The following is a 23,672-nucleotide window of genomic DNA, read 5'->3' as shown; positions in this document are numbered from 1 at the left end:
TTGGTTTTCCTGAAGAGTTTTGGATATGCCTACTTATTTGATGTCATCCATATCTCGCCTCAGACATAAAGAAGCAATCAAATTGGTAGCCTCAGATGAGCTCTTAAATGAGGTATTTAACACTTCTGTGAAGAACAATATTGATTATATTTGCTTTAAATTGCAATTAGCTGTTAATCGGTCTCTCCATCTCTGTTTTCTTTTCAGCTTTAAGTTTATTCCATAACACAGTGCAAGTGTTTGTCATAGAATATAATTCTAACCATTTCATTCCCTACCTTCACCCTCGGAGTGACTATGAAATCTTTAATGCTCAGTCCCTGCCCACCACTCAGCCTCCTCTCTCTCCACGCCTCAGCTGTATTATACTCCCACTTGTTCTACAAAGCCTCTACTAGTTATTTCCTTTGGAATGGCCTCCATGTATTTCCATCTTATTGGCCAAACAAATTACTCCTTACTGTCTCAAAGCCAAGCTCAAGTACTGTTTTCTCTGTGATGCCCCCAGAAAGTTAATCATTCCCTCTCCTGAGTAACTCTCATATCTTGAACATATTTCTCACATTTCATTACACTTAAATTCCTCTACCTGCTTATTCTTCCCTGGTTGACTATAAAATTCTTAAAGGAAAGTTCTGTTTGTCTTTGGATCCCAGAAAAATATCTGATTTGGAACAGGACCAATATATGTTATTGTTATGAAAGAATAAATAATGGCTTTTAAAAAACTAGACAAATTAAGTAATTCAGTTGCCAAAGAAATTTCCTAGCTTTCTGCCTTTTTACCTATATAAAATACTATAAAAATCTAGTCAACATTTTTATATGTTTCAGGATACTGTAAACCCTTTTGTGGAAGTTTCTTTTCAGCACACTGTATACCAAACCAATACAGCAAGTGGATCTCATCCATGCTGGAATGAAGAAATTGAAGTAGATTTTATGTAAGTTGGAGTCTATTTTTTTGTAGCTTCTAAAAAAAAGAGCTATAATAAAATTATTTTCTTGAGCCATTTATTGAAAATAATGATTCAGATAAGGCTTTAGTTTAAAACTTTTTAATTATTAAACATTTCAGACATAGACTAATATATAATGTACATATCAGCATAAGTTCTGAAGAAAAATAGTAAATTGATTATCTGTGTATCTACCATCCAGCTTAAAAAATAAAATAGTAACTGATAGCTTAAACAGCACTCTATGCATTCCATAATTACATTTCCTGTTATATAATTATATTACCTAACAACCATGAATTTGTATTTACCATTCTCTGTTCCTTTGTGTTTACTTCATAGATATTTATCCCTGTGTAATATTTACTTATGCATTTCTTTTGCTTTATATAATTTGGGTCATATTTGTGTATTATTCTGTAATTCCAATCTTCTTTCCTCATTGTTAAATATTTGAAGAGATTCATCCATGCTCACGCTTTTATGGTAGCTGTTTGCAATGGTCTGAATGTGTTCCCCAAAATTTATGTGTTGAAAACTTAATCCCCAGTGCAACAGTGTTGAGACATGGGGCCTAATGGGAGATGTATAGGTCATGAGGGCTTCATCCTTATGGTTGGATTAATGCTGTAACAAAAAGGGTTTATAGGAGTAGGTTCATTCTTATATGTTCTTCTGCCATGTGAGGACATAGCATTCCTCCTTTTTTTGCCCTTCCACCTTCCACCATCTGAAGACTTAGTAAGGAGGCCCTCACCAGACATCAGATGCCAGTGCCTTAATCCTGGACTTCCTAGCTTCCAAAATTGTGAGAAATAAATTTCTGTTCCTTATGTGTTAACCTGCCTGAGGCATCTGGTTATAAGATCTCAAAACAGACTAAGATAATGCTATTTATTTTCAGAAGCACTGACATAATCACTTGCAAAAATGTGATGACATTTTGTAGGCTACATAAACATTCATATCCTAGCTGCCACTTCTCAAAGTGAAAGCCTCCAGACCCAAACTGAGATGTGCAAGGAAAATGAGATCTTGTTTATGCCATTTTTTCAAAAAGGAGAAAAAAAACCATAATGGACCAGTATACCTTGGAATTGTGTTAGCTTAGAAGCTGTGGATGCTTCTGTTAATAGAAATCAAGTTTGCTCTTCCAGATTCAGCCCAGACTCAATTGTATGTTCAGAGTCGTTGGCCAGAGTTTCTAAACACATATCCTCACTGTTTGACGTCCTGTCTTGACCTTGTACTTTTTGCTCTGCCTTGTACTGTGATACTTGCTTTCCTGACCTTTTTACCTTTGTGTATGACAGAGTATTGATTTGAAAGTAAATCTATATGTTGTGTAATATCAAGCTAAATAGCATGTAAAATATATTTGCTTATAAAAAGGTAAACTATGAAGGCATTATAAAAGCATAATCAAAAGAAAGTTTAGGGGCCAGTGTTGTGGTGCAGTGAGTTAAGCCACTGCCTGCAATGCTGGCATGCCATGTAAACACAGGCTCAAGTCCCAGCTGTTCCATTTCTGATCCAGCACCCTCCTAATGTTCTTGGATATAAGGGTTGAAGAGCAAGACAAAGAGGAAACAGAGCAAGACAAAGAAGAGACAGACCATGAATTCCACAGCCTGAACAGGTTGATTCAGAGACAAACCTGAGAGAGAGAGACGCACTACCTGGGAGGACAGGAGCAGTGGCATCACAGAGACTAGGTGTTTATACAGCCAGAGCTGCTTTCTGTTCTAGGTGGGCCAACATCAGGCTAGATTGAGCAGGTTTGCCAGGCTTTTTTGCCATCAGGCCGGGGCTAATGGCTGAGGTGGGGTTGAGCTTGTTAAGGAGCAATATAGGGGGTTAGGAAATTTCTCACATGAGGGTAGGGGGAAGTGTTGGGACCTGCTGTCCGTCAGGTACGCAAGGAACCAAAAAGTGGTGTGGAGCTTTGGATATGCTTTTCCTTCTTGCTCCATCCCTGGGAAGGAGGTGGAAAGAGTTCTAGGCTCCTGGGTTCCACCTGGCCCAGTCCTGGCCATTGTGGCAATTTGGGGAGCAAACCAGTGGATGGAAGATCCCTCTCTCTTTCTGTAACTCTGGCTTTCAAATAAGTAAATCTTTTAAATATACATTTATAAGTTTATGTTAGTGCAAAAAATTGAAATTCATGCATATGTTTTTCAAAGTGGGCTTTTTCTACAAAATTTTGAAGACCCTCTCTTATGTGGTTATATGTTTGTAAATTTTTAAAATATTAGATATTAGAAAAAATATTATACTAAATGAATTGAAACAACCAGTAAAACAAATAAACCTGTAAGTGAACTAAAGAGAAAGGTTAGAGTGTTTACATCATTGCCATTATAGCAATGAAATAAGCCAAGAACATAATTTTGGTACAACCAAGTGGATCATAGGTTTTGGCTAAGACAAAACCATCCAGCTAGAACTTTTTGTTGCCTCTAATATAAGACTCCTATTCCCCTGTACTTATGAAATTTAGGTAAATAAAAATGGCATGGTGGGGGCCAGTGCTGTGGCGCAGCAGGTTAATGCCCTGACCTGAAATGCCAGCATCCCATATGAGCACCGGTTCTAGTCCTGGCTGCTCCACTTCCGATCCAGCTCTCTGCTATGACCTGGGAAAGCAGTGGAAGATGACCCAAGTCCTTGGGCTCCTGCACCCATGTGGGAGACCAGGAGGAAGCTCGTGGTTCCTGGCTTCAGATTGCGCAGCTCCAGCTGTTGCAGCCAATTGGGGAGTGACCCAGTGAATTAAAGACCTCTCTCTCTCTCTCCCTCTCCCTCTCCTCTCTCTGTGTAACTCTGACTTTCAAATAAAATAAACAAATTTTTTTTAAAAAAATGGCATGGAAATGAAATAAATTGAATATTAAATAAGTGGTAATTAGCCCCATGAGCCCTATTTTAGAGGAAGAATTGTGAAATTTGAGGGAAGTTTAAAAGAAAATGCAAAATGGAAGATAAAGCAAAAGAACTTGAGTAATTTAAGGGATATACCAAGTTGACAAGCTCAGAAATGTCTTGAGGATGGCTTTCATCCTTTCTCTCTCTGACCTGACACAGCAAATGCACACTGCCTTGCCTGCCCTGCCTTAGGCCACCTCAGCATGAAAGGAAACCCTTGAGGAGCAAAGCAAGGGAGTCAGCTTGTTATTTTATCACTTAGAAGTATAAGGACTCAACTTAAATTGTTACCTGAACTAGCATTTATCAATTGTCACTTGCTGTAGGTCTCAGAAAGTTGTAAACTGTTGATGATGCTTTGAAATAATACTTGGTTCCTTAAACAATAAACATCAACAAATAATGTCAGTGGCAATTATATAGTAAAAAGATACAGTCTTTGGAGTCAGTCAGAACTGGGTCCAGATCAGAGTGCTATTACTTGCTGATGGAATGCTCTTGAGCAAATTATTTAACTTCTCTGAGCTTCAGGTTCGCCACGTAAAATAACCTACTGCACAGGATTGTGATTTTCATTGCTCTTAGACGTTTGATGGAGTTAGAATGCAAACTGGAACTTGGAAGTTCATTGCTCATGATATACACGATCCTTTTAGCTAATTCCAAATGTTAGGGGCAGAAATTTAGCCTAACAGCTAAGATACTGCATTCCACATTGGAGTACCTGGGTTCCATCCCTGGCAATGGCTTCTTATCCCAGCTTTCTCTCACTATAGAGCTTGGGGAGCAATAGGTAATGGTTCAGTGGTTCCTGCCACCCACATGGGAGACCTGGGTTGAGTTCCCAGCTCCAAACTCTGGCACCAGCCCAGCCCTGGCCATTGCAGACTTTTGAGGAGAGAACCAGTAAATGGGATCTCTTTCTTTCTCTGCCTCACAAATAAAAACTAATTTTAGAATATAAATGTCCCTAATCAAGTAAGGCATCAGAGACAACTTGCAAAATTAAGTGTTCTCTCTTATCCAGATTTCTTTTGGGGAAAATAGATGTGGGAAAGGCTCTATGATTAAAATAATCACAACTATTAACTATGAGCAAGAAGATATTTTAATTATACGTGTGAATTAGGGGCTGGAGCTGTGGCTCAGTGGGTTAGACTGAGGCCGCAGTGCCAGCATCCCATATGAGCACCACTTTGAGTCCTGGCTGCTCCACTTCTGATCCAGCTCGCTGATAATGAACCTGGGAAAGCAGCAGAAGATGACCCAAGTCCCTGAGTCCCTGCACCCACATGGGAGACCCAGAGGAAGCTCCTTGCTCCTGGCTTCAGCCTGGCACAGCCCCAGCCATTGGGTGCATTTGGGAGTGAATCAGCAGGTAGACAATCTCTTTCTTTCTTTCTTTGTTTTTGACAGGCAGAGTTAGAGAGAGAAAGGTCTTCCTTCTGTTGGTTCACCCCTCAAATGACTGCTATGGCCAGCACACTGCGCCGATTCGAAGCCAGGAGCCAGATGCTTCCTCCTGGTCTCCCATGCAGGTGCAGGGACCAAGCACTTGGGCCATCCTCCACCGCCTTCCCAGGCCACAGCAGAGAGCTGGCCTGGAAGAGGAACAACTGGGACAGAATCCGGCGCCCCAGCCAGGACTAGAACCGGGGGTGCTGGCGCCTCAGGCAGAGGATTAGCCAAGTGAGCTGTGGCACTGGCCGACAATCTCTTTCTGTTTCTCTCTGTCTCTCCTCTCATTCTGTAACTCTACCTTTCAAATAGATAAATAAATCTTTTTTTAAAATTACCTGGGTTCCATTAATGTGTGAATTAGCAGAAACTAACAGAATTTTAAACAGTTGGAAAATCTTAATGTAGCATACAGATAATTAGTAAGGGATGACTGTAGTGAAAACCTTTCTGCTTAATATGAAAGATAAATTACAAAGCACACACTTGTTTTGATGAAAGGTAACAGTCCATCTTCAAAGCATATAGCTTTTTCTTAGTTTATACTTTATAAAAGACAACTCAGGTAATTGTATTATCTGCTATGCATTATGCTCTTAGGAACTAAATTGCTATTATAAAAAGTTAAGTTACCAGCGCCGTGGCTCACTAGGCTAATCCTCTGCCTTGCGGCACCGGCACACCGGGTTCTAGTCCCGGTCGGGGCACTGGATTCTGTCCCGGTTGCCCCTCTTCCAGGCCAGCTCTCTGCTGTGGCCAGGGAGTGCAGTGGAGGATGGCCCAAGTACTTGGGCCCTGCACCCCATGGGAGACCAGGAGAAGTACCTGGCTCCTGCCATTGGATCAGCGCTGTGCGCCAGCCGCAGCAGCCATTGGAGGGTGAACCAACGGCAAAGGAAGACCTTTCTCTCTGTCTCTCTCTCTCACTGACCACTCTGCCTGTCAAAAAAAATTTTTTTTAAAGTTAAGTATTTATGTATGTTTTTCTTATTTGTAGCTCACCTGGACATGATTATAGCTTCTCAAACTTATCTAAAATAAAAGATAATGTGTATATAAACATTTTTGATGAGGTGATCATTGAAAAACATGAGGTAAGGTGTAACAATTAAACAGTGTTGAATAATTCTAAAAGGTCAAACTGAATGAGCAGCATAGTAGTATTTATACATTTCCTTTTAGATGCAATCCCTGTATTCTCTAAAATGGATCTGGGGTGACTTTGGATGCTCTCTTCCACCTTTCCCAGCTTCTCTCTGTTTTTGTTTGTTTGTTTTTTGGTCTTTAGTTGGTGAAAAATGTAAGTGGCTAAAAGTGGAATTAAGTTTAGGCTATTGGCAATGCAGAGTGTATTAGTGGCGGTAAATGCCAATGCCTTTTATGCCTATATAATAATCTACAGATATTTAAAGTGTGTAATGGGACAAGTCTGACATATATAGACACCTCTGAAGCTCTCTTCACAATCAAGATGATGAACCTATTTATTACCCTCAAAAGTTTCCCCCTACTCTGTTCCCCCCTACTTTCTTCTTCTTTCTGCCTCCCACCCAAGGCAATCATTGATCTGCTTTCTATACCTATAGTTTCTATTTTCTAGAAATGAAATAAAACAGTGCATATTAATTTCATGCTTTGCTTCTTTCTCTTAGAAAAATATTTTGAGATTTGTCCATGTTGTAGTATCTGTCAATTAGTTCATTAGTTTTAATTGCATAGTAGTATTCCACTGATACACATGCATCCCATTGCATCTTTTAGTTACCTGTTGATGGACATTGAGTTTGTCTTCTTTCTTTTACTATCATAAATAATGCTGCTATTGAACATTTGTACACATGTTTGTATAGACAAATGCTTTTTTTCTCTTATTAAATACCTAGGAATGAAATGATTGGATATTATGGTAAGTAGATGTTCAAAAATTGCTAAATTGTTTTATAAAATAATTGTACCATTTTTAAATTTCCGTCAGTAATGTGTAAGACTTCAGTCCTTTAACTTTCTCAAAAATACTTTGTCAGACTTAAGTTACAGTCATTCTTGATACTCAGCAGACTCATAGAATGGCGGATGTCCTAAATAGCACTCTGGCCTCAGAATCAGCCCTAAAGGCACTCGGATCTGGCTGAAAAGCCCATGAGAGTATTTCAGGCATGGAAAGCCAAGACACTCTGGCAAAAAGATCTCTGTGAGTGAGATCCCAGTGGAAAGAACAGGTCTTCAAAGAGGGAGGTGCCTTTCTCTGAAGGGAGGAGAGAACCTCCACTTTGACTATGACCTTGTCTAAACAAGATAAGAGTCGGAGAACTCAAGGGGCTTCCATAGCCTTGGAAACTCATGACTGGTGCATAGGGAGATTACTGATGCCATAAACAGGAGTGTCAATTTGTAAAGTCAACAACAGGAGTCACTGTGCACTTACTCCTCATGTAGGATCTCTGTCCTTAATGTGCTGTACACTGAGGCTTAATGCTATAACGAGTACTCAAACAGTATATTTCACTTTGTGTTTCTATGGGGGTGCAAACGATTGAAATCTTTACTTAATGTACACTAAACTGATCTTCTGTAAAAAAAAAAAAAAAAAAAAAAAAGAAATTATCAATTCCCAACTTGACTCTCACTGGGATTAAACATGACAATAGGTTTGATCTGATTTCATCATCATTTAAAAAAATCATCTATTATTTTTCACTTTATGTTTCTGTGTGGGAGCAAACTGTTGAAATCCTTACTTAAGGTATACTAAGCTGATCTTCTGTATATTAAGATAATCAAAAATGAATCTTGATGTGAATGGAAGGGGAGAGGGAGTGGGAAAGGGGAGGGTTGTGGGTGGGAGGGACGGGATGGGGGGGGGAAGCCATTGTAACCCATGAGTCGTACTTTGGAAATTTATATTCATTAAATAAAAGATAAAAAATAAAAAAAAAGTTACAGTCATTCTAATAGGTGTGTGATGATTTTTTATTGCAGTTTTAATTTGCATTTCCTAATTACTGAGTTGCCATTTGTATATCTTTTTAGTTAAAATGTCTTTTCAAGTATTTTGTTTTTAAAATAAGGATGATTATTGAATTTTGAGGATTCTTTTTGTATTTTGTATGTAAGTCCTTTATCAGATATGTTTTGCAGATATTTTTCCAAGTGTGTAGCTTGTCTTTTCATTTTATTTTTTTTTATTTAAGGCATACCAATTTCATGTATTTCATATATGCAAATTCAGGAACATAGTGATACTTTCCACCATACCCTCTCTCCCACCCACACCCCCATCCTTTTTCTTCCTCCCTCTCCTATTCCCATTCTTATTTTTACAAAGATCTATTTTCAGTTAAATTTATTCTCATAAGATTAACCCTACACTAAGTAAAGAGTTCAAAAAATAGTATGAAGAAGAAAAAAAAAACACTATTCCTCAACAATCAAGAGAAGGGCCATTCAAAATCACCATATCTCAAAGTGTCATTTGCACTCCTATAGATTACCTTTTAGGTACTCTATTAGTTACCACAGATTAGGGAGAACATATGGTATTTGTCTCTTGGGGACTGGCTTATTTCACTAAATATAATGGTTTCCAGCTGCATCCATTTTGTTGCAAATGACAGGATTTCATTTTTTTTACCACTGCCTAGTATTTCATAGTGTATGTATACCATTATTTCTTTATCCAGTCTTCAGTTGATGAACATCTGGGTTGATTCCATATCTTAGCTATTGTGATTTGGGCTACAATAAACATTGGGGTACAGATCACTGTTTCATATGCTGTTTTTATTTGGATAAATTCCTTGAAGTGGGATGGCTGGGTCGTATGGTACGTCTATATTCATATTTCTGAGGTATCTCCATACTATCTTCCACAGTGGCTGCACCAGTTTGCAGTCCCATCAACAGTGGATTAGGGTACCTTTTCCCCACATCCTCACCAGTATTAATTACTTGTTGATATCTATATGAGAACCATTATAACTGGGGTGAGGTGAAGCATCAGGGTAATTTTGATTTGCATTTCTCTGATGGGTAGTGATCCTAGGCATTTTTCAAGTGCATATTGGCCATTTGAATTTCCCCTCATGAAAAATGCCTGTTTAAGTCCTTTGCCCATTTTTTAACTGGATTGTTTGTTTTGTTGTGGTTGAATTTCTTGAGCTCTTTTTAGATTCTAGATATTAATCCTTTATCAGTGGCATAGTTTGCATCGATTTTTTCCCATTCTGTTGGTTGCCTCTTCACTTTACTGTGTGTTTCTTTTACAGTGTAAAAGCTTGATGTAATCACACTTGAGCTTGGTGTAATCACATTTGTCAATTTTAGCTTTGATTGCCTGTGCTCCTGAGGTCTTCTCCAAGAAGTCTTCGCTTAAGACAATGTCTTGCAGAGTTTCAGTTTCTCCAAAATTCTCTAGTAAGTTGATGGTATCAGGTCATAGATTTAGATCTTTGATTCGTTTTGGGTGGATTTTTGTGTAAAGTGCAAGGCAGGGGTCTTGTTTCATACTTCTGCATGCAGAGATCCAGCTTTCCCAGCACCATTTGTTGAAGAGATTGTCCTTGCTCTTGAGGGTGATTTTAGTTCCTTTGTCAAAGATTAGCTGGTCGTAGATGCATGGATTGATTCTGGATTTCTATTCTGTTCCATTGATCAACACATTTTTATTTTTATTTTTTGCCAGTACCAAGCTGTTTTGATTATAACTGCCCTGTAGTATATCTTAAAATCTAGTATTGTGATGCCTCCAGCTTTATTTTTGTTGTATAAGATTTCTTTAGCTATTCGAGGTCTCTTGTGTTTCCATATTAATTTTACCACTGTTTTTTCTAGATCTGAGAAGAATGTCTTTGGTATTTTGATTGGGATTGCATTGAAACTGTAAATTGTGGGGCCGGTGCCGTGGCTCACTTGGCTAATCCTCTGCCTGCAGCACCAGCATCCCATATAGGCAGTGGGTTCTAGTCCCGGTTGCTCCTCTTCCAGTCCAGCTCTCTGCTGTGGCCCAAGTGCTTGGGCCCCTGCACCTGCATGGGAGACCAGGAGGAAGCACCTGGCTCCCGGCTTCAGATAGGCATAGCACCAGCCATAGTGGCCATTTAGGGGGTGAACCAACAGAAGGAAGACCTTTCTCTCTGTCTCTCTGTCTCTCTGTCTCTCTCACTGTCTAACTCTGCCTGTCAAATAGAAAAAAAAAGGAAACTGTAAATTGCTTTCAATAGTATGAACATTTTGATGATATTGATCCTTCCAATCCATGAATGTGGACAGTTTTTGTTGTGTGTGTGTGTTCTTCTATTTCTTTCTTTAATGTTTTGTAATTTTTATCATGGAGATCTTTGACATTTTTTATTAAATATATTCCTGGGTATTTAATTTTTTATAGCTGTTGTGAATGGGATTCATCTTAGAAGTTCCTTCTCAACCATGACATTGTCTATGTATACAAATGCTATTGATTTTTGTGTGTTAATTTTGATGGAACAAAGACATAAGCCTCAGCCATTATCGCTCACTGCCCAAAATATAGATAAACATTAGAATTTATTCCTTGCCCTTGAATCTCAGTTGGATCTCACACTCTATTCCCTTCATACCTCACCCCCACAGCCACCGGAAAGACCAGTTGCTGGAACACCTGAAAGACCAGTTCTAGGAATTCACCATCTTCTTCTGCTCCCTATCCCCACCCCCATTCCTAGAGCCTCCTAAAATATAAAAAGTCCTGACCCCTGGGGTTGGGGCCTTCTGCCACATGTTCCACCATATGTACACTGGTAGTTGGTCACCCATCTCTGCAAATTTCATTTTTTCTCAATAAATTTGGTCTGGCTATAAATTCATACACTACCTCCTCTGTATTCTGTGCCTGTTTTCCTAACATTTACGGTGCCCCATGTGAGAAGACACCAATCTGCAACTCTTTTCCTAACAAATTTTATATACTGCCACTTTACCAAACTCTTTTATGAGTTCCAGTAGTCTCTGAGTAGAGTCTTTTGGATCCCTTATATATAGAATCATGTCATCTGCAAATAGGGATAGTTTGACTTCCTCCTTTCCAATTTGTATCTCTTTGATTTCTTTTTCTTGCCTAATGGCTCTGGCTAAAACTTGCAGGACTATATTGAATAGCAATGGTGAGTGTGGGCATCCTTTTCTGGTTCTGTATCTTAGTGGTTGTGCTTCCAACTTTTCCCCATTCAATCAAATGCTAGCTATGGGTTTGTCATAAATTGTGTTGATTGTGTTGAGGAACGTTCCTTCTATAACCAGTTTGTTTCAGGTTCTCACCATGAAAGGATATTGTATTTTATCAAGTGCTTTCTCTGCACCTACTGAGATAACCATATGGTTTTTGTTCTTTAGTTTTTAATGTAATATATCACATTGATTGATTTTCAGATGTTGAACCATCCTTGCATACCAGTGGTGAATCCCCCTTGGCCCGGGTGAATGATCTTTCTGATGTGTTGTTGGATTCGATTAGCTAATATTTTGTTGAGGATTTTTATGTCTATGTTCTTCAGGGATATTGGTCTATAGTTCTTTTTTTCTATCATATCTTTTTCATAGAATCAGTTTGAAAAGATTCTCTCTTTTTCAATTGTTTTGGATAGCCTGATAAGAATTGAAACTGGTTCTTTAAATTGTCTGATAGAATTGAGCAGTGAAGCAATCTGGTCCTGGGATTTTCTTTATTGGGAGGGTCTTTTTTTAAAAAAAGATTTATTTATTTATTTGAAAGGCAAGTTACACTGAGAGAGAAGGAGAGGCTGAGAGAGACAGAGAAAGTGATCTTCCGTCTGCTGATCCACTCCCCAATTGGCTGCAATGGCCAGAGCTGCGCCCTGAAGCCAGGAACCAGGAGCCTCCTCTGGGTCTCCCACATGGGTGCAGGGGCCAAGAGCTTGGACCATCTTCCACTGCCCTCCCAGGCCACAGCAGAGAGTTGGATCGGAAGTGGAGCAGTTGGGACCAAACCAGTGCCCACATGGGATGCCAGCACTACAGGTGGCAGTCCCACCCAATATGCCACAGCTCCAGCCCAATGAGGGTCTTTATTACTGATTCCATCTCCATCTTGGTTATCGGTATGTTTAGGTTTTCTATGTCTTTATGACTCAATGTTGGTAGATTGTAAGTGTCCAGTAATTTATCCATTTTTCTAGGTTTCCCAATTTGTTGGCATACAGCTGTTTGTAGTAATTCCTGATGATTCTTTTTATTTCTGTGGTATTTGTTGTTACATTTCTTTTTCATCTTTGATTTTATTGATTTGGGTCTTCTCTCTATTTTTTTTGATTAGTTAGGCCAATGGTATATCAATTTTGTTTGTTTATTTTCAAAAAATATCAGCTCATTTCATTGGTCTTTTGTATTTTTTGTTTGAATTTTGTTTATTTCTTCTTTAATTTTAATTTGTTCTTTCCTCCTACTAATTTTGTTGTTGTTTTTCTAGATTTTTGAGATGCATTGATAGCTCATTTACTTGTTACTTTTCAAATCTCTTGATATAGGTACCAATTGCTATAAGTTTCCCTCTTAACAGTTCTTTGGGTGTGTCCCATAAGTTTGGATATGTTGTATTGTTGTCTTCATTTGTTTCCAGAAATTTTTTTATTTCTTTTTTGATTTCTTCTATGCCCCCTGTTCATTCAGGAGCATGTTGTTAAATCTCCATGTTTTTGCATATATTCTAAAGATTCTTGAGTTGTTGATTTCCAGCTTTATTCCATTGTTGTCAGAGAAGATGCATGGTATGATTTTGATTTTTTGAAGTTGCTGAGACTTGCTTTATGGCCTAGCATATGTCTATCCTAGACAAAATTTTATGCACAGATGAGAAGAATGAGTATTCTGCAAGTGTGGGATGAAGAGTTCTGTAGATATCAGGTTCATTTGGTACATAGTGTTAATTAGCTTTATTGTTTCTTTGTTGATTTTCTGTCCATTGATAAAAGTGGGGAGTTGAAGTCTCCTATTACTATTGTATTAGAGTCTGTGTCTCCCTTTAGATCCATTAAATTAAATAGCCAGGCACTCTGTAATTGGGTGTATATACGTTTATTATCATCACATCTTCCTGTTGAATTGATCCCTTAATCATTACATAGTGCCCTTCTTTGTCTCTTTTAACAGTTTTATGTTAAAGTCTATTTTTTCTGATATTAGGATGGCTACACCTGCTCTCTTTTGCTTTCTGTTAGCATGGAATATCATTTTCCATCCTTTCCCTTTCAGTCTGTTTGTATCTTTGTTGGTGAGGTGTGTTTCTTTAGGCAGCAAATAAATGGATTTTGTGGTTTAATCCAATTAGCCTGTCTGTATCTTTTTTTAAAAAAATATTTATTTATTTATTTGAAAGTCAGAGTTACACAGAGAGATAAGAAGAGGCAGAGAGAGAGACAGAGAGAGAGAGGTCTTCCATCCACTGGTTCACTCCCCAATTAGCTGCAACAGCTGGAGCTGCGCCAATCTGAAGCCAGAAGCCAGGAGCTTCCCTGAGTTTTCTCATGCAGGTACAGGGGCCCAAGGACTTGGGCCATCTTCTGCTGCTTTCCCAGGCCATAGCAGAGAGCTGTATTGGAAGTGGAGCAGCTGGGTCTTAAACCAGTGCCCATATGGAATGCTGACACTACCCCCTCTCTGTATCTTTTAACTGGAGAGTTTAGGCCATTTACTTTCAAGGTGATTATTGATAAGTAACAACTTGGCCCTGTCATTTTTCTTTTTCTTAATTTTTTGACAGGCAGAGTTAGAGAGACAGAGTTATAGACAGTGAGAGAGAGACAGAGAGAAAGGTCTTCCTTCTGTTGGTTTACTCCCCTAATGGCTGCCATGGCCGGTGCTGCACCGATCCAAAGCCAGGAGCCGGGTACTTCCTCTTGGTCTCCCATATGGGTGCAGGGACCCAAGCACTTGGGCCATCCCCCACTGCCCTCCTGGGCCACAACAGAGAGCTGGACTGGAAGAGGAGCAACCAGGACTAGAACACGGGGTGCTGGCACTGCAGGCGGAGGATTAGCCTAGTGAGCCACAGTGCCAGCCAGCTCTGCCATTTTTCATTAATGTTCCTATTGTTTACTTTGGATTTCCTTTGTACTTTTATTGGAAGATTGTCTTCCTATACATTCTTCCATAGTGATGATTGTCTTTCTGTGTTTCTGTGTGTAGTATATCCTTAAGCATCTCTTGTAAGACTGGACAAGTGGTGACAAATTCTTTCAATTTCTGTTAGTTATGGAAGGTATTTATTTCACTTTCATTCATAAATGAGAGCTTTACAGGGAACAGTATTCTGTGTTGACAGTTTTTTTTTCTTTCTATTAAGACTTGGACTATGTCTCTCCATTCTCTCCTAGCCTATAGCGTTTCTGATGAGAAGTCAGCTATGGGTCTAATTGGAGATCCTCTGAAAGTAATCTGGTGTTTCTCTCATACAATCTTAGAAGCTTTTCTTTATGTTTTACTTTGGAAGTTTTGACTGCAATATGTCACGGTGAAGATCTTTTCTGGTCATGTCTACTAGGAATTCTGTGTGCTTCCTGTACTTGGACATCCCATTCTTTCTCCAAATTGGGGAATGAATAGGCCTTCTGAGCCATTCTCTCTTTCCACACCTTCAGAAATTCCTAAGACCCATATGTTGGGTTGTTTGATAGTATCCCATAAATCTCCATCAGTGTTTTTAATTTTTATAATTTCTCCTTCTCCTTCTTCTTCCTTCTTTCTTCTTTGTTCTCTCCTCCTCCTCCTCCTCCTTCTTTTCTCTCTCTCTCTCTCTTTCTTTTCTTTTCTTTTCTTTTTTTTTTTGGTCTGACTGAAAAATTTCCAAAGATTTGTCCTCTAGCTTGGATATTCTTCTGCTTCACCACGTCTGTTGTTAATGCTTTCTACTGTATTTTTTATTAGGCTTATTGAATTCTTCATTTCTAATATTCATTTTTATTTCTCTCTAAAATCTCAATTTCATGGGAAAATTTTTCATTCACGTCATGTATGCATTTCTTTAATATGTGGGTTTGCTCCTCATTGCTTCTGAGTAATCCTATGATTAATCTTTTGAATTCTGTTTCAGGTGTTTCATCAATCTCTTCATCTTCACATTCTAATATTGAAGTGTTGTATTCTTTTGGGGATGGTTCATATTGTCTTCCTTAATCTAGTTTCTTGAATTTCTGCATTTATTTTTAGACATTTGTGGAGATACTTGTTGGTTTTTCCCTCTGATGGCTTTTATCTTTCTGAATACCCAGAGGTGTGTGCTGGGTGTGGCCAGGGAGTTCTGGTCAGTGCTCCAGGGTAGGGCAGGTGTCCAGGTTAATATCCAAGTTGAGCATGGTAGATCTTTTGTTAACAGAAGGATTATGGTTACCTCTGTTGGCATAATCACGCCCTCACCTTCTCTTTTCCAAGGTGATCAATGCCAGGGTATTAGCCCTCATTGGGTGCAGCACTCACCCATGCTTCCACATGAACTGCACTATTTCTCTCCCTCAGGTTCTATCACCAGTGGTAGGGGCCACTGCATTCTGATCAAGCCTGCTCTGCAAAGCTGGCACTTTTTCCAGCTCCGGGATGCTAGTCATTTGTTGTGTCCGTGCTCATTGCTGTGTATCTGCACCTTCCATGCAGATCCATGGCATCTCTCCTCCTCCTGCAAAATCTCCACTGCAGTTTTCCCTCCAACTCTTTCCTGAGAATGCACTTTCTCCACTTTTTTTGGTTATTATTTTCACCTATCCTAGTGCATACCTCCCTGTCGCTATTCTGCCATCTTGGAATCCCCCGTCTTTTCATTTTCTTGTCAGTGTCTTTTGAAGAGCAAAGTTTTAAATGTTGATGAAATCAGACTTCTGGCCGGTGCCACGGCTCACTAGGCTAATCCTCCGCCTGCAGCGCCGGCACCCCAGGTTCTAGTCCTGGTTGGGGCGCCAGATTCAGTCTCAGTTGCTCCTCTTCCAGTCCAGCTCTCTGATGTGGCCTGGGAAAGCAGTGGATGATGGCCCAAGTGCTTGGGAGACCGCATGGGAGACCAGGAGGAAGCACCTGGCCGTGGCGGCCACTTGGGAAGTGAACCAACGGAAGGAAGACCTTTCTCTCTGTCTCTCTTTCTCTCTCTCACTGTCTAACTCTGCCTGTCAAAAAAAGTTTTTGATGAAATCAGATTTCTCAATTTGCTTTTGGTGTCATATTTTTCAGCCCTGTTTTTGTCTTGTGTATTTTGCCATTCTGTTATTAGGTTCATAAATGTATAGAGGTGTATTTATTCTTGATGAATTGATTCCTTTATTGCTATGTAATATTCCTCTTTATTCTTGGTTGTATTTCTTGGGTTTTTAAAAATTAATTAATTAGCTAATTATTTTATTTGAGGGACAAAGAGAAAGACTTCCTATCCACCAATTCTCTCTGCAATTGTCTGGGAGCAAGAAACACAATCCAGGTCTCCCACATGGGTGGCAGGGACCCACATACGTGAGCCATCACCTGCTGCCTCCCAGGATATGCGTTAGCAGGAAGCTAGAATCAGAAGTGGAAGTAGGATCAAACCAAGCACTCCAATATGGGGTGCAGTCATTCCAACCACTACACTAAATGTCTACCCATATTTCTTCTTTTAACTTTCTGATAAATACATAGGGAATTTTAAAAGTTCACTGAAATTTCATATTGTCTTTTAATCTCATTTTTAACAAACTTTTTAATGCCCCTTCATATAGTCACTCCAGCTTTTCTTTTAATTAGTGGTTATATGATACATCTTTTTGTTTCTTTATTTTAACTTGCATCTTTGTATTTACATGGGTTTACTATAGGCAGCACATAGTTGGGTCTCTGCCTTTTTATGTTTGTCTGTTTACATTTTGTCTGATTATCGAACTGGCTAAGTTCCATCTTCCTATTTGTTTCTTGCTTATCTCATGTGCTCTTTTGAAGCTCTGCCTTCTTTTGGATAGATACTATTATAATTCCATTTTATGTCCACTGTTAGCTCTACTTCCTTATTTTCTTAATCATTGTTCTAAAATTTATAATATTTAATTTGTCACAGTCTGCCTTTATATAATACTACTTCACATAAAGGGTAAGAACAGGCTATTACAACACATTCATTTCCCCTTCCTGGGTTTTATGCTAGTGTTGTCCTACATTTTACTTATATGTATGTCATAAGCTCCACAACTGTACATTATTTTTTGCTTTAAATAGTCTGTTATCTTTCAATGAAATTAAAAAGGGAAATCTCTCTTTATATTTTAGTTTCTTTTTAAAAATAAAGAATGATTTTTATACTTACCTGTGAGTTTGTGAAGCTATTCATCACATGATATTAAGTAATAAAAAATTTATTTATTTTAATAGGACCACTGTCTCAAGAGCTGTAGCAGTCATTCCTATGTAAAGAAGAATTGGCTTGGATCCATCATCTTCCCTTTCTCTGCTCTTCTGCAACAATCTGAGGTAATAGAATGTGGTTGTTTGCTACTTATTCTAAATTCTGACCTCTGATTAATAGAAACTCTTTCTGTTTTCTTGGAATTAGATTCTGTGATTGGCAGGTAGGCAGGTCAGTTGAAATGATATCACACTAGACAATATTCTGGGGTTTGGGGGTGTTTGGAGGTCGTGGCTCTCTCTAGAATAGGGGACATTCACAAATTTTTTTTATTTTTAGAGTGTTCATGAATAAAGAATAGGACAACTAACCTTAATTCATAAAACAAAATGCAAATTTATATGTAATGCATATTTATATATATAAATATATAAGAATTCCATAAAGACCAGATTCATGAAATATTCTGATGAATGTTGTTGCTTTGTAGCCCCAGAAGTTTCATCTTGTCAGCATTGCTTATGGCAATGGGGAGATTGATGATGCGTACCTAGTCAATATCAGGCACTTAAGGGCTATACTGTTGGGTTATGTGGCAAGAAAATGCCTACATCGTCAGCAAAGCATAAAAACCCCAGGCTAGACTCCATTTTAGGCTCTATTACTTACTGAGCGGTCTTAGGCATGTGCTTGATACCTCTGAGGCTATGCTAACACTGAAGACCTGAAGATTCAGAAAAGAATTTTCTATTTCCGAGGTTCACTGCCTGTGGAAGAAAACTAACATTTCTGCACAATGTGAAAATGCTGATGTGCTTTAGTAGAGTTATGAGATAGGTACTATGACAGAACATACAGTAGGGAGTGCTTTACTCTTCTGCATTAAAGGAGGGGATGGGACATGGAGTTTCAAAGTGGATGAGAAAAGAACAAGGGTAATGAAAGTCACAGACGACTTTACTGAGGCGGTAGCTTTTGAATCAAGTCCTTAAAGATGATTAGGGATTTGAGTAAGTAGGACTGAGTGCATGTGTGTTAGGACAGCAGTAGGCCATATACAACATCAGAAAACTTGACTAACAGTGGCCAATATGGGTAAGAGGTCTATTTATTTCACCTAAAATGAAATCAGATGCCAGTGCGTCAGCTCAAGGACATCATCAAGAATCCAAGCTACTTTTGTTTTCCTCGTCCACTGTCCCTATCTTGTGATTTTCATTTCATAATTTCAAAATGTTCACTGTCAGTCCAGCCTCATATGTATGTGCAACAGCTGACAGGGAGAAACAAAAAGGGACAGTCCCTGTATCAGGAAAAGAGGCCGTTCCCAGAAAACTCCAACAGACTTCTGTTTCAGTTTCATTTATATGACACGGCCACTACCTGTTGTTGTGTGACCAACTTTGTTACAAGATTGTTGATAAGAAAGGAGAAGAGAATGGGTGTTAGGTAGGAGAGAAGACATGCTTCATAATGTGCAGTCACAAGAAGTCAGGATGGAGTAAATTGCAAATCTAAGTGTTGCAAATAAAGAGCAACAGGAACTTAAATTGTTGAAGTACAAGGCTTTCCACATTTATAAATCCCTGCAGACATTTCTCAGTCTCAAGCCAGATACAGGGGTAGTCAAGAACGTGGACCTTAGGGCCTGGCATTGTGGTGCAGTAGGTTAAGCCACCACTTGCAATGCTGGCATCCCATATTGGAGTGCTAGTTCAAGCGTCAGCTACTCTACTTCTAATTCAGCTTCCTACAAATGTGCCTGGGAAAGCAGCAGAAGATGGCCCCAAGCACTTGGATCCCTTATACCCATGTGGGATGGAGTTCCTGGTTCCTGGATTTGGCATGGTCTATCCATGGCTGTTGTGGCCAATTGGGGAGTAAATCAGTGGATAGAAGGTCTTGCTTCCTCTGTTTGCCACTCTGCCTTTAAAATAAATTTAAAATTTTTTAAAAAAAAATATGGGCTTCACAGTGGGAGCTCCATTAATCATTAGTTTGTAATCTTAAACACATTATTTCAATGCCCTGAGCCTCAGTTTCTTTATCTGTGAAAGAGAGACAAGGCTGTATCTACTCCATTGTGTGTTGGGCTCTATATTGAGCACTTGGCACAGTGCCTAACACAATGTGCTTAGGGATTATTATCTATTATTATTATTACTAGTTATTAATAGATACACATGTACCCATGTATGCCTGTTCCTTGCCTTGAAGAGAATTGAGCTGGGTTATAATATATTTGACTGATGTTTATTTTCATTATGCATAATCTATTACATTAATATGTTATTTCAGATTAGTGGGACATTTCAAGTAAATATCCCACCAGTTTTGCTTGGGTATACTTGGAGTAAGACTTATGTATCTCCTAAAGAAGATTATATTGGACAGAATTTAAAAGAATGTACCTTCTTAAATATTTTTGCTACCATTGAACCTCAAATATCACATGTCACCTGTAATCCAAAACTAGATAAGGTAGGTTTTACTCTGAATTATTTTTATAGATACCATCAAGGATGTGTAAACTATTTTAAAAACCATAATAATTTCAAAGCTGGCAAAAATAAACATTTGTTCTTGATGTTTTCTTATAGGAACAATATGGTACAATATTTATGTACTTTAAATTTGATTCTAGTTTTCAGATCAAATAGATGTTTTGCAGAGAGCACAGATTTTTGAAAGAAATTGTAAGGCAGTGTTTCCCAACAGAAGAATCATAACTACTGTTCTTAATGATGAAGGGATACAGATGTTAGTAACAAGATACATCAAGGCATTAAATCCACCTCAGCAACTTCTGGATATATTCCTTCAAGATTCTAACACAACCCTTGTGAGTTCTGTTTATTTTAACAGCTTCCTTGGGATTAAAGAGCAGCTATGGAGAATCACTCTTACCTTCTGTTTCTTCAAACTTTTTTTAAAAGATTTATTTTATTTATTTGAAAGACGGAGATACAGAGAGAGGTATAGACACAGAGAGAGAAGCCTTCCTTCTGCTGGTTCACTCCCCAAAAGGCCACAACAGCCACTTCCAATCCAGCTCATATGGGTTGCCTGCACTGCAGGCTGCAGCTTTAACCTGCTATGCCACAGCTCCGGCCCCTATTTCTTCAATCTTGTCGTTTGGCTTCCTCAGAATATTTATATTATCTGTGAGTTATAAACCTCCCTTATCTATAACCTAAAATCAAAAGTCTTACTTTGGGCCAGCACCACGGCTCACTAGGCTAATCCTCCGCCTGCAGTGCCCGCACACTGGGTTCTAGCCTTGGTTGGGGCGCTGCATTCTGTCCTGGTTGCTCCTCTTCCAGGCCAGCTCTCTGCTGTGGCCCGGAAGGCAGTGGAGGATGGCCCAAGAGCTTGGGCCCTGCACCGGCATGGGAGACCAGGAGGAAGCACCTGGCTTGGATTGGCGTGGCACGCCAGCGTAGTGGCCATTTCGGGAGTGAACCAATGGAAGGAAGACCTTTCTCTCTCTCTCTCTCTCTCTCTCTCTCTCTCACTGTCTAACTCTGCCTGTCAAAAAAAAAAAAAAAAAAAAAAAACACCTTATTTTAGACTGCCTTTTGCTATACTCTGCTTTTCCCTCATGAGTTTCTTCCTGCTTTTGTTGTTTGACAGTCAGTGTCCGAGGAGACAATAATGCTTTCATATTTCTTTCAAAGATTATTTTATTTTTAAAAACATACATAAATCCTACATCCTTTGCTTATCAAGGATTGTGAACACGTGTATTAATTCTATGAGGTCACCAATGTGGAAGGTCACAATGCACAGATGGCAGCTGTCGTACATCAATTACAATGTTAACAAGCTTTCTGTGTTAACTCACTGTTCCTATCTCTTTCTTCTTTCCTACCATAGTCTGAGTCCTTGTCTCTAGCACTTTCTGGTGAAAAAGTCAACAATATATAAGTCAAACAGTTGTTTGAGAAAGCACTATTTCTGCTGTGACCACTTAAAATAAGCTTATATCAATAAAAAACAAATTTTGAAAGATTTTGAACCTAAAAGCAAATCAAAACTTTGCTGTTTTTCAACATTTTAAAATACATGTTTAATGTTAATATTGTTGTAATGTTTAAAGTATTAATAATTTTAATAATGTATTATAATAAAATATAATGATTACTTGAATGGCAGAGTTTTTCTTTTTTTTTTGACTGGCAGAGTTAGACAGTGAGAGAGAGAGAGACGGAGAGAAAGGTCTTCCTTTCTGTTGGTTCACCCCCCAAATGGTAAAAGAATGGGCCATCAAAGAAGGAGGTACCTTTCTCTGAAGGGAGGAGTGAACTTCCACTTTGACTATGACCTTGTCTAAATAAGATCGATGTCCGCGAACTCAAAAGGCTTCCATAGCCTTGGCAACTCATGATAAGAGCCTAGGGAGATTACTGATGCCATAAACAAGAGTGTCAATTTGTTAAGTCAACAGCAGGAGTCACTGTGCACTTACTCCTCATGTAGGATCTCTGTCCTTAATGTGTTGTTCAACGTGAATTAATGCTGTAACTAGTACTCAAACAGTATATTACACTTTATGTTCTGTGTGGGTGCAAACTGTTGAAATCTTTACTTAATATATACTAAACTGATATTGTGTATATAAAGATAATTGAGGCTGGCGCCGCGGCTCACTAGGCTAATCCTCTGCCTTGCGGCGCCGGCACACCCGGTTCTAGTCCTGGTTGGGGCGCCGGATTCTGTCCTGGTTGCCCCTCTTCCAGGCCAGCTCTCTGCTGTGGCCAGGGAGTGCAGTGGAGGATGGCCCAAGTAATTGAGCCCTGCACCCCATGGGAGACCAGGATAAGTACCTGGCTCCTGCCATCGGATCAGCGTGGTGCGTCGACCACAGTGCGCCGGCCACAGTGCGCCGGCCACAGCGTGCCGGCCGCGGCGGCCATTGGAGGGTGAACCAACAGCAAAGGAAGACCTTTCTCTCTGTCTCTCTCTCTCACTGTCCACTCTGCCTGTCAAAACAAACAAAAAAGAAAAAGGTAATTGAAAATGAATCTTGATGTGAATGGAATGGGAGAGGGAGCGGGAGTTGCGAGGGTTGCAGGTGGGCGGGAAGTTATGGGGGGAGAAAGCCATTGTAATTCATAAGCTGTACTTTGGAAATTTATATTTACTAAATAAAAGTTTAAAAATATATAATGATTAAATATAAATGATCATGAATCTCTGGAATCAGGCCAAAGTGGGCTCAGTCCCCAGGCTCACATATAGTATTAGCCTGCAACCCTCAACAAGCAATTTTGTCACTCTATGCTTGTTTTCTCCTTTGTAAAACTAGAATAATAATAATGTCTACTTTATAGGCTTGGAGTGTATGGTAAATGAGATAATGCATGTAAAGCACTGTACTTAGTAATGCACATATATTACACACTCAATAAATGCTAATATTATTCTAGGACCTCATTGCTCGATTTGTGTCTTTGATCCCTTTTATGCCTGATACACTGGATGAAAATGATGGTTCTGATATATGGATGACATCAGAGGTAATACATTACATTTTATAATTAAAATACATAGTATATCTTACTTGTTCTTCTTTTAAAGAAGCCTTTTAAAATATTATGTATTTATGCAGTGCTTTGCCTTATGAAATTTAGGTATGTCAATTTTATGCATCATTTTCAGTTCTGTAACAATCTGTGGAAATAACTCATGAGTACCAAAAATCTTTTCAACATTCTTAATGGTAGCTCATGAATATTTTAATTTAGTAGGACTTCCAGGAGTATGATAATATGATACTCTTCCAGGAACAAAATGGCTTATTAATATGGGGTTGGCCACACCCTGAAGATTGAGGCAAACACCACCATTTCCCAAAAGTTTTCCCCAGTCTCCCCTCATCTGAATGAAGAGCTATTATAGTATTCTTCTTTAGTACTTGGATTGAAATTCTTTATAAACTGATTTCCAAATAAAATACAGGCCCTATGCAATGTCTGTAATATAATTAC

General features: G+C 39.0%; 1 protein-coding gene across 2 annotated transcripts in view; it reads left to right on the top strand.

Moving 5' to 3' along the window:
- Positions 1-23,672, top strand: part of CC2D2B (coiled-coil and C2 domain containing 2B) — a 116,655-nt gene that overhangs the window by 75,555 nt on the left and 17,428 nt on the right. For both annotated transcript variants that reach the window (XM_089313399.1, NM_001349481.1), the window contains 7 exons: positions 16-112; positions 835-944; positions 6,340-6,436; positions 17,709-17,807; positions 19,981-20,163; positions 20,327-20,524; positions 23,112-23,201. In XM_089313399.1, coding sequence (XP_089169525.1) covers positions 16-112; positions 835-944; positions 6,340-6,436; positions 17,709-17,807; positions 19,981-20,163; positions 20,327-20,524; positions 23,112-23,201 — 874 coding nt within the window. The remainder of the gene's footprint in view (positions 1-15; positions 113-834; positions 945-6,339; positions 6,437-17,708; positions 17,808-19,980; positions 20,164-20,326; positions 20,525-23,111; positions 23,202-23,672) is intronic.

The sequence above is a fragment of the Oryctolagus cuniculus genome, chromosome 15 (genome assembly GCF_051225735.1).
Source record: "Oryctolagus cuniculus isolate XC-2025 breed Fujian yellow rabbit chromosome 15, ASM5122573v1, whole genome shotgun sequence".
Classification (NCBI taxonomy): domain Eukaryota; kingdom Metazoa; phylum Chordata; class Mammalia; order Lagomorpha; family Leporidae; genus Oryctolagus; species Oryctolagus cuniculus.
The sequence above is the reverse complement of the archived record's forward strand: the minus strand, read 5'-3'. Positions and strand labels throughout refer to the sequence as shown.